The sequence below is a fragment of the Arabidopsis lyrata genome, assembly GCF_000004255.2.
Source record: "Arabidopsis lyrata subsp. lyrata unplaced genomic scaffold ARALYscaffold_120, whole genome shotgun sequence".
Lineage (NCBI taxonomy): Eukaryota > Viridiplantae > Streptophyta > Magnoliopsida > Brassicales > Brassicaceae > Arabidopsis > Arabidopsis lyrata.
Window position 1 is genome coordinate 5250 of NW_003302467.1, and position 11870 is coordinate 17119.

General features: G+C 33.0%; 2 protein-coding genes across 2 annotated transcripts; one reads left to right on the plus strand and one right to left on the minus strand.

Moving 5' to 3' along the window:
* Positions 1–199: 199 nt before the first annotated feature.
* On the minus strand, positions 200–3323 carry LOC9298935 (endoglucanase 11). Its single transcript, XM_002862814.2, has 4 exons — positions 2819–3323; positions 2131–2544; positions 1756–2010; positions 200–1027 (listed from the first exon to the last, which is right to left on the minus strand). Exons 1-4 carry the CDS (start codon positions 3062–3064, stop codon positions 359–361), a joined length of 1584 nt encoding a protein of 527 aa, XP_002862860.1. The 5' UTR covers positions 3065–3323; the 3' UTR covers positions 200–358.
* A 3871-nt stretch (positions 3324–7194) lies between these two features.
* On the plus strand, positions 7195–9646 carry LOC9298936 (AUGMIN subunit 2). Its single transcript, XM_002862812.2, has 6 exons — positions 7195–7429; positions 7734–7859; positions 8017–8121; positions 8404–8472; positions 8623–8736; positions 9117–9646. Exons 1-6 carry the CDS (start codon positions 7307–7309, stop codon positions 9456–9458), a joined length of 879 nt encoding a protein of 292 aa, XP_002862858.1. The 5' UTR covers positions 7195–7306; the 3' UTR covers positions 9459–9646.
* The last annotated feature ends 2224 nt before the right edge of the window (positions 9647–11870 follow it).

Sequence of the window (11870 nt, forward strand, 5' to 3'; positions counted from 1 at the left end):
GGCGGGACTTGTACTTTTTTCCAAGAAGACGATGATTTTCTTGCTTAAAACAATGTCGTTTAGAGTATAAGACGACGTCGTATTATGTGATTTAATCCACAAAACGCCAAGGGTAAAAAAGGTAAGTAACAGTAAACTGAAAAAACAGAGGCAAAGAGAAGAGACCGTTCCAACTTCTAAACTAGTAAAATCGACAAAATAAAAAACTTTAATCTATATTGATACTATTATACACACTTTTTTATTTAAACACACGAAAAATTGTTGAGAAGAAAAACTCTAACAATATAGAAATGGCAAAATGGGTGCAAAATAAAACCACATTTTCTATTTTTGTACTGATTTTTTTTAATAAAAACTATCTCTTATAAGTTGCAACCAAGCTCACATCTTCTTCTTCAAGTTTTTGCTCCTCAAGCTCTATAAGTCTCGCAAACACACCGACCAAAGGAGCAGTATTGTACGTACAAGCCTCTGTTTGAACGTAATTATCCCTCCGGTCATCAAATTCATCATGTTCATCCGGCCCTCCGACCAAAGCCCCGACTAAAACACTCGGATTTGGCTCAGACCGTCCGTACCAATTATCATATCCTTGAGTACATCCAATAAACCCTTTGTGTTCTTTAAAAGAAGCGATAGACGCGCCTCGATGATGAACCCTAGTCGGGTATTTTGGACCGTACCCGACAAGATAGCTTGTTTCCATCGGATTCGATCCTAAAATGTAATCGATTTGGGATTTCGCAAAGCCAAGCATCTCATCAGGAGTTACGGTTCCTTCGTGACACTCGAGATCGGTGTTTGATTTTCGGAGATGATCCGAATATACGGTTAGGAGGAAAGATGCGGTGGATACGTATTGCATATTGTTCCATTGCCGGACGTAGAGTAAACCAGCCGGAGTTCGCTGAACGTTTGTGCCGTTGATATTCTTGTTGAGAATTGAGCATAGGTAATGATCCGCCTTTGATTTGTATTGTTGTAGGACTTTAGAATGTTGCTTGTGCTTTTCTTCTTTTAGCAACTGAGATATGAGGCAACAAACCATAAATAAATAAAATAAAATAAAAATATTTAAAAGAAAACAAGTTAGTGTTCATTTGAAAAAAAAAAAATATGTTAATAAAATAGTAACACCTACTCCATATTGTTAATTAGCAAGTAATTAAATTGATTTTAATTGAATCTTCAGCCAACTAACTTACTTTCTTTATATAAAGCAGCAAATACTTTTCAATTTTTTGGTGAATTAGAAGTATAATAGTGTTAGTGCTTAAACTTTAATAAATTTCGTTGACTAATTTATGCATAACATAAATTTTTTAAAAAATTATGCATAAGATAGCTGATTTATCAAGTAGGTTTAAAATCACGTGCCATGAAACAGAACCATTTAAAGAGACGTATCCGCTTATAGGAACAAAAACACGTGACCTTTAGCTCTGGTTCTGCTTCATAACTAACTTTTTTTCTAAATGCTAGTACTAATATTTAGTTACAAAGTATTTCATTTAATTTGTTGCATACAAAGAGAAAATATTTGAATAGTTGTTGTACATATGTAACGTGGGGGTGGGGAATACCTTACTTTTGGTAATTCAACGTGAGAACGTTAAAACTTGATAATCACTTCACATATAAGGCAATAATAAGATTCTACTTATCTTATTAAATTAGACTAATATAAGAGGTTAGTGCTATAAATATTTCCCTTTACCAAAAAAAACAGTTGAACAATATTTAAGCACTAACCATGGAAGCGAGGAGCTGAACGCCGGCGTACTTGACGTCCCAGCTAAACTCGGACATGGCCCAAGAAAGGCCACCTAGTTGGTGAGCCATGTCAACCACATAACTCATATAGTGCTCATTGTCGGTGGCTCGATAAAGCCACGTGGCACCCCATAAAAGCTCGTCCATGTACCCACTCACCGAGGCATAATAACTTTTCACAACTTTGAGACTCTCATCGTATTTTCCTCTGTACTTGTCTCCAAACCCAAACAACTACAACCAAAACCATAACCATAGCTAAAAGTAAATAAATGTCATACCCAAAAAACATTAAAATGTCGGTTCCAAGTTCCAACTGTAACATTAAATTAAATTTAAAATGAGTATATGTACTTGTTGGGCATGGTGCAAGAGAAGGTGAGAGTAATGTGGATTTGTTGAACGGAAAACGATCGAAGCTGCCGCCATAGCCGCGGTGGTTTCCCCGGCGATATCTGAACCAGGATTGTTCTCGTCGATCTTGAAAGCTCGCCGTGAAGTCGTCATGTCCTCCGGTCTTTGCCAACAGTAGTGGTCAGTGTCACCGTCGCCTACTTCGGCCCATAAGACATTTGGGCTTGTGTGTGCCTTGATGAAGTAATCTGTTCCCCACTTGATGGCTTCGAGCGCGTGAGATAACTCGCCGGTGGAAGCGAGTGAGTCACCGTACTCTATTACACTCCATGATAACATCGTCACCGTGAAAGCCATGGGCAGTCCAAATTTAACATGATCACCGGCGTCGTGATATCCTCCCACTAAATCCACCTTTAAAACCAAAATTTTAAAATTAAACACATCAATATATAAAACAAATTAAACAATTAATTTCAAAATTTTGAAAGGCTTTTCAAGTCCTCATTTCAAACCAAAGAAAATAATTTCTCAATATGGAAATCAACAATAAATTTCAATATTAATTAGCTTTTATTGTATTAATTAGTTAGAGATTTTCATAACTCTCTTATCAAAATTGAAACTAATAGAAAATTAATTAACAATTAAAGAAATGATTTTGAGTTTTTGACAAAAAAAAACAAACCCCTTGTTCAAGACCATCGGTGAGACCAGAGTGATCACGCCACGTCACGCGCTGGTTATACGGAAGTCTCCCTGATCTCTGAGCTTCAAAGTAGAGTAAGCTTTTAGACAATGCTTCACCGTAGTCAAACCTTCCGACGTCTGTCTCCGACGAAACACCGGCCAACACGGCGGAGAAGACAGTGATCAGAAGGAGAAGGAGGAGGAGAAAATGGCATGGCTTGTGTCGGTGATCCATCACAGTCATTTTTTGAAGATCTCTTTCTTTAGAAAGAAGTCTCTGTTGGAGATGAAGAGAGAGAGAGAAAGAAAGCGATGGACTCTCTCACTCACTAGTCTCTCTCTAGTCTCTATTTTCTCTGCTCTCGGAGGAGAGGGATATATTTGAAAGCTCTGTGGAGTGGTGGAGGAAAGAGTGAGAGAGAGATGATGACGTGACTTTTATTTTTCTTCTTCTTTATTTTTTTTTGTTTGGTAACTTTTCTTTTTAATCTGAAATATTTCACATGAGAAAATGTCGAGATTTTTGCCTTTTCCACATAGTGGTAATCGCCGTAATTTATGCAGCTAGTTATTGCTTTTGTTGTGCTAATGTAGACGAATTAATTTTAAAGTGCAAGTATAAAATAATTATATATATTACACTTGTTGAAATTTTAGATTTGTATTGTGAGGGTGTTTTATGATACTTTTCCTAATGATTTCAAAAGGTGGTAATAATTTCAACTTATTTAGCAATCTTGTGTAATTTTATAAACTATAGGGAGAAAGTCAGTTGTCCATAGTGTAAGAGCATGTTAGTGTGAGTATCTCTTTTACTCTCTCAAATATATTATTTTAATAATTTTTATTTAATCTATTTTTATTTAAAATTTAAAATAGAAATAAAATTCATAATCAATTATGTTGAAATATATTTCAAATAGTTTTTACAAATATTTTCAAAGTCTTTCAAATGAGAGATTCACACTAAACATGTTCTAATAGACTAAGGTGGTGTTATTCGATGATGGATTTTAATAGAATTGAAATCTAACACTAATCCAGTGTTATTCAACTAATGATTCTAAATCTAACTTTAAAATCTGGTGTTATTGGATCTTATACTTCATTAGATTTTAAAAGTTTGGTGTTATTCAACTAAGATTTAAAATACTTTACTAAAATCCAGTGTTATTCAAAACTAAAAGACTTGTAAAATCTTTGTATATTAAAACATTTGAAATGAAACCTCTTTGGAATTTCATGAGTAAATGATTAGAATCAAAATCCAAGATATACTGCAGAGATTTTGAAATCCACACAAACAGATTCTTAAGAACAATATCAGAAAGCAAATCTAAACTTTAAAGAATTAACTTTAACTCCATCATTGAATAACACCTCCTAACAGTTAAAATGAGTATGTGGATGATTTGTCTCTTAATTAGTTTCTCTGTGGAATCATAATTATTTCAAGTTTTCATGAAACGGTCCAATTAATTAATAGACTAATTATTATAAATTAATTGGGGAGAACTTCTCAATTAATTATTGTCATTAAGTGCCTAGGGAATTAATTAATTGGGGAGAACATTTGACGGAGAAGACTAAGGAATTTTCGGAACCGTCAAACGTCATTGCTAGTCAGAGATTCATTACTGTCGTTAAGTGCCTTATTGCCTTAAGGCTGCTGTAGTGCTGTGTTAGGCAAGAGAATCGTGAATAGTAAGCTAATTTCTCAAATAAAAAACTTGGTTTTGGCTGCATTCAGTGTTAGAAACTACAACGGTTAGTACATTTATATAATATCATATTTAAAAAAATATAATATGATTCAAGTAACAAATCGCAAATGTTAAAACTCAAACTTGTATCCATATGGGTATGAGTATGACTATTAATTTAGTCACATCTATTCATTACTAAACCAAAAACTCCAAATATTCAAAAAATTTTGTGGATCTAAATGGGTTTTAAAGATGGACCTGGATCATATTAATAGTATAAGTTTGCCCACCACCAATAAAAACTGAGGGGTATGACAATGGGCACTAAGAGACACATACACGTGTGCAGTTCCTACAACCATAAATTTCTCAGTAATTCAGGTTTCCGGAGTTTCATGAGGACCGGTTTAATTAAGCGGTTTATCATTTTTCCGAGCACCGACATTTTCAAGTGGGCCTGACCATTTGTTACCATCGAGCTTGCTCGACCGACAACTTGGTCAAAATAGTTTGACTTAAGCAACCAAAAGGTGATTAGCGCCTCTAAGCATGTAGCTAGACGTCAAATTTGATACTTTATGTTGTTAACGGGGAACATGTGTTTATTTGTTTATCATTACTGGTACTATCACTTAAACTATACGAATAGCTGTTGATAAACTAACTATTTTTCATGTTAATTCACACAAATATCGTTATATACACTTTCATTATATCTTTTACAAAATGAAGTTAATTTTGTATTCTATTCTAATCTTTGTAAATCAATTTTGATTTGATGCTATATTGCATATTCTATAGTATAAATCTTACATTATAAATCCTATTCGATATACCTTTAAAATGTTTTTTTATTTTACTTTTATAATGGATTCTCTGTTTTATTTAAGACTATTTTGGCATACGTTGATCAGTAAACCTTTTCTTCTCCAAAAAGCTAAGTATAGTTTCAAATGTGTTAGATCAGATGGCTACAAATGCGGAAAAAAAAAAAAAAAAAATCTCGACGACCTTACTTTGATCCACCTACACATTACCGACCATGCCCTTTCTTACTCAGCAGTTAGTTGCTGGTTTATATGAATAAGTTGTGTCATGCATGTTGGTTTAACCAAAGCTTTTTTTTGAGTTTTCCTAGTCTTCCTCTTCTTAAGATTTGGAGTTAGATTTTCTTCGATTCTGTTTTCTTTCATTAGTAAATAGAAAGGAGTGAATGTACAAGATACCAGTTTAAGAGTCCCAAGAGCAAAAATTTTGAATTGTTCTCCAGTAGACAGACAAAAGAAGGTTAATTTTCAAAGATAATAGCTTGAGTCGCAAGAGCGGTATTTTTCCAAATATTCATCATGTAATGAGTAGAAAAAGATGATCGTTTCCTATCAGCTTGAGTCACAAACAATTTATAACTGAATTAAATTTTTTAAAAGTAAATAAAACGTCTCTTAGTTTTGATAATTCAGTCGTTAATTCTCACTCTTATAAAGTTTTTAACTATATGAATTTAATTATTCGCCATCTTGTGTGGTTCGTGCAACCCGCTCAATTAACTCCGAATCTATGGAATTAATAATGTTGTCGTTGGTGGTTCCCATCATCTTCCAAAGAAAAAAAACTCAATTCTTTTCAAATGATTGAGCACATCACCGACGAACTCGAGCTCCAAAGAAGTTACACTATTTCACCTTACTACGATACTAGTATTAAAAAACAAACTTTTAAGTAGATCAATTATCTTTATTACTTTTCTCTGAGAAAGAAATGAGAAGATAGGAACTTTTTATTAGATCGAAATATCAAATATGTATTTTGCTTTCTAGACGTTAAAATTTTCATAAATCTCCCACCGACGGTCTCACATTTTTTCGACTTTATTCAGAATTCAGATTTAATAAACGTGCCAGAAGCTTATGAGAGGAATCTCTTAAATAAAAAAAGATTCAAGCTTTATTAATTTAGAAATAAGCTAAGAATTTAGATAGCTCATGATTTCTTTATCAAAAACAAAAACTTAAGTAGCTCATACAAAACTTTATTGTGTAAATAAGAAACTAAAAAAGGAAAGAGTAATTAGAAAACACCAAGCTTAGTAAATTTTTGATATAAAAGGTTGAGAACGAGAGTTTCTCCAAATGACAACTCTCAAAATTACCATATATTGATGTTCTAAACACAAATTTATTTGAATCTCTACTGGCTAAAACCTTAGTTACATGGGCTCATAAGACTCTATCTTAAGCTTACTGTTCGAGTTGTTGTAAACCGTGTACGTTCCTCTCCTTCTCGAGATTTCCTATTCGCATTGAAAGTTTGAAACTATCACCCATGAACCACGCACGCACCATCTCTCTGAGACTCTGACTCTGAGTATACATATAAAAGATCAATATTTTTAACAAATTATCTTTGATCCACAACATGAATTCTATAAAAACAAATTGGTAATGAATATATTGGTCTTATGTCTCTTATACTTTTATAAATTATTGTTTTAGGCTTCATCTCATTTCAATGTAAATTTATACAAAACAAATGTTACCCTAATTTTTGATATGTCACTCCCTCACATAATTTTGTTCGCATAACGAAAAAATTAGGGTAACATTTGTTTTGTATAAATTTTACAGTTTTGCTGAGTATAGCATAAGGTTTATTGAAGTTTATTGAAGTTAAAAAAAAAAAAGGTTTATTATAGCATAGCATAAGGATTTGTTTTTGAATTTGGTTATTAACATTATGGATCCGCCACCGTCGATTTAATCTCCGGGAAGCTTTGTGGAAAGATGTCGATGGGAAGCGACACGACGTGGGTTGGGAAGAAACCGATCAGGCGCATCGGCGGATTGTCTGATGCTCTCTCTATCGCCTCCGATCTTGGTTTCGCCGTCGCTCCTCCTCCGTCGCATGTAACTTAAACGAAATTTCGTCTCCGGTTTAGCTCAAGGTTTTGCTATTAGGAAAATGCGTATGAGATCTGTAATTTGAAGGAGATTATGTTTCTGAGGAGTGGGGAATTTTAGCTGCTTGTGAGTTTTGCGACCATATGTTTTGATTAGATCTCTGATCTCTTGGCTTTAATATATTGAATCTGAGAATTTTGCTTGAATTAGAGAAGACTTATGGTTATTTATCTGTTTAATTAGCTACATTTTGTGAGAATTCGTATTCATATTGAATCGAGATTATGAGCTCAATCATTTTCCAATGTAGGAAGAATTACAAAGCTTGGCGACTTCGAATGGCGAAAAAGGTGACGATTTGATTAGGGTTTTGAGAGAGTTATCTGCTGTTCAAAGGAAAATTGCAGACTTGCAGGTCGAGCTTCAAGGGAGGAAGGTATCTTTTTCTGGGTTTTGTTTCTCTTTCAAAGTGAAAAATAAGATATGAATCATAGTATTTGCATTGCCTGAAGCTGTATGATAACTTATTGGTATATCTGTTACAATTTTTGTTTAATGCTTTGTATATATCTTCTTTTGTTGGCGAATTTCAGGATGATAAAAATGTGGCGCATTTGACTCATTTGAGTGAAATGCAAAAGAAAATCGAGACTTTGTCAAGGATTACTCAGATATTGAAAGATGTTATACAAAACAAGGTAGATAATTTCTCCTTTTTACTTGCCTCTAACACTCATTTTTTTCTTTTCTTTCTGGAATATGGTTTATGTATCTTTCGAGTACGTTTATCTATCTTTTCTGCCTTAAAGCCATATCCCTCTTATTCAGTACCTACTCTATCGTTCTGAAAATTGAGAAACTTGCGTAGGATGTTTTGGAAACATTTGCTTCTGAGGACGTCTTAAGACTGCCTTATCTTTGATTCAGTTCGTGAACCACTTGTTGAAGTCTATTATTTCACTTTTCTGTTTATATAACAGGATCGCATCATTGCTCGTCTCCAACAACCTTATTCGCTAGATTGCATTCCAGTTGAAGCAGAATATCAGGTGATTCATGCCATTTGATACTTTTTGCAACTTTGAGGACCAACTAAACCGTATTGCTCTAGCTATCCTAAACTTGATTATTATCTGAAGTTGCACAACTGGAAAACGAAGATGCTATGTCTAATGGCTTTGTTCTGCTTTGTTTTTCAGAAACAATTCTCAGAGTTGCTAATGAAAGCCACCAGTGATTATGGTGCCTTAACAGCATCCGTGTCTGATTTTCAGTGGAGCCAAAACTTTAAAGAACCTCCTTCAGTCTGGGGGGTATGATCTCCTCTCTTTTGCATGCATCTTGGGTTTTTTTTTCCATTAACATCTTTCAGACATAACTCCACATGTTTAGTTGCATACATTGGATTACTCATCTCTGTTGGAATCTAATACATTGTTCATAGCGTAAGAGGAAAGCACTGTACTGGGTTACACTATGCCATGCTATGGCGTAAACTGTATATTGCTCATATAATACATTGCAGAAGGATCAGTTGTGTCATCAGGGCCTTGAATTAGAATTCTATGTTTTTAAACTCTTTGTATCAAGAGAGAAAGAGATTGCTACTTTTATGCAATGTGTTGCATAACAGTTGATTTTGGTTTTACACAATCTCAATCTCTGTACCTTTTGTTTTCCCCAAAAATCATAGGAAATGCTGCGTCCAATACCCGTGGCACTAGCGTCATGCACAAGATTCTTTGAGGCAATGTCTGCGATGAGAGAATCATTCGCGACTCTTCAGGACCTTCGAGTTGGCAACTCTGCAGTTTCTTTACCAACTACACCAGGAGGTAACGAAATGACACATAGGGGCTCAGATTGTGTGACTCCACCTCAAGGGAGAATAGAGTCAAGCTTCGACGACTTAGCTGTTCATAACACAAGGAGACAAAACAATGATCAAAATGAAGAAGAAGAAGAAGAAGATGGTAATAACAATTCGAACAGGAGACTATCTTGGCCTCCTTCTGTAAAAAAGAGTAGCGTTTAAACAATGGCTTTTGTTGTTTGCTTGAGCTTTTTAATATCGATCGTGTTTTGTTTTATCAGCATTAGTGTCCTTTATGGATTTTCTTATTTCTATTTGAAATCTTTGAGTGAAACTTAAACAGTGTATATTTTGTTAACACTGGTTTTGATGGTCCATATGGCTATCATGCAAAATTAAAATATTTCATAGATGTGGGAATTGTTTTAGTCGAGAAATCTAAAGATATTTAAAGATAAGTCTAAAAAAAAAAAGATTAGCTTAAATTCATAGGCACAATCGTTGCACTTAATAACTCCTATGGTCTAGATATTGTAGTATGTAGAGGGTAGACCATGAATTTAAGACAACTTTAATTGAGAACCGCTGTGCCTAATTATATTTTAGCAACCTAGTTACATAGCCCGGTCTAGTCTTAAGAGTAGTTTGTGTATTTAGGAAAACTTCAAAGTCAATTATTAATATTGTTATCAAAATCATAGAGGCAAGTATTAACTACCGGTTCTTTGTTTTTTTTGTTTGGTAACAACAACATCTAGACTAAAAACTCAGAACAAATTATAGAATCTTAGCTTCAATGACCATAGCTGAATTATTCATTGACCAGACATAAATTCACAATAAGAATTATTCACCGTTCTTGAGTAGTATGATCTCTATACTATTAAAAGAGAAGTACAAATGAAAATGGGTCGGATCAAAATCAGAAAATTGATCCGAAATTCTGAAATTGGATCTTTGAATTTTTTTTGGAATATAAATTCGAATTAATAATGAAAAATCGAACTAAATCAAATATTTATGGAAATCAAATAACATCTAGTTGTACTTATGGTAACTAATTATAAAAGCATATTCCAAACATTACTATACATTAATTACGTATAATATATTTGTTCATATATTTTTGGAACTAATTCCATAACAATCAACGTTTTTGTCATTAATTATTTTGCTTATTTTAGCCAAATATATCTTACTTGCTTCTAAAGAAATCTAGAAAATTAATCACAACTAACCCATCTATTTTATAAATTAAATAAATATTTTTATTTTGGTCGTGTAAATTAAATAGATATGGAATCCATGTAACTAATTTTAATTTAATTAGATTAAATCGAAATTATGGTATTTTCATACTTATAGCTTACCAAAGAAGTTTAATTTTCAAATTATAAAGATTTCTTGAATATAATTTTTAGAATTATTCAACAAGATAATAAATATTTATTAAATTTTGTGAATCATGAAAAATATTAAATAATTTTTAATCATTATATTTCACCTTTCAATCTCGCATCTAACAAATAAAATATATATTATATTATTCATATGTTCAAACTCCATTTTGTTGTATGACTAAATAATATTCCCATTAGAGCTGTCAAAGCGAGTTGATTCGTCTCATTAAGCCCGTTTTACGATAGGTAAAATATATTTTGACCTGTAGTTAGTCGGTCCGCATGACCCGCGGGTAGCATATATGAAACACAAACCCATCCCGCGAATGATGCTGATTTGCGGGGTTGTCTGTAGATTTTGTTTAAATAATTTTAAAGTAACCAACATTTAAAATACTACTAAAATAAATAAATAAAGATGTAGAGAAAATAATTTTATATATCATTATATTTATAAATATTATAATTTCATTTATTAAATTTTTTTAAATTACCACATGTTGAATAAATTATATTTTTATCAATAAATACTAACAAGCGGGCTGATCCGCCAACCCGCAGACGAAAACCGATTAAAACCGATGACCAACTGCGAATCAATCCATGTGGCCTTATTTACGGGTTTAATATATTTTCCCAAATCTGCCCCATAGTAGGATGATTTGGGCTCGACCTGCGGTTTTTGACCTATTTTTACTGCTCTAATTTTAGAATTCTAAAATACAAAATTCCATTTTGTAAATCATAATTAATATGATGGGTTTAATTATAAACAATTTAACATTTTCTCTACAATTCGTAATTATGAATATTTATAAGTACAATATACGATTCGCTCTACTAAAAACACGCACAATATTAAAAATCAACGTATATAAACTAATATTCTCCCGCGGTGGACCGCGGATCCGATCCTAGTATAATCTTACTTGGTTTTCAATTCAATCACTCCTATTTAAATTTGTGAGATGCCAGTTGAATTAATATACACATTTTCTTATCATATACACGCTATCATAATTCAAATACCATGCCATGTCAATTGATACATTAAATATAGTCTATTCGTATCACTGCAATTGAATATGTCATTTGTACAAAAACTTTAGGCCAAACAGAATCTTTAGAAGAGTAAGATACATAAAATTACCTCTTATGATTAACTATGCAAATAGCCAAATACCATCCACGTCAATTGATACATTCAATAGTTTTGTCATTTGCGTATACAAAA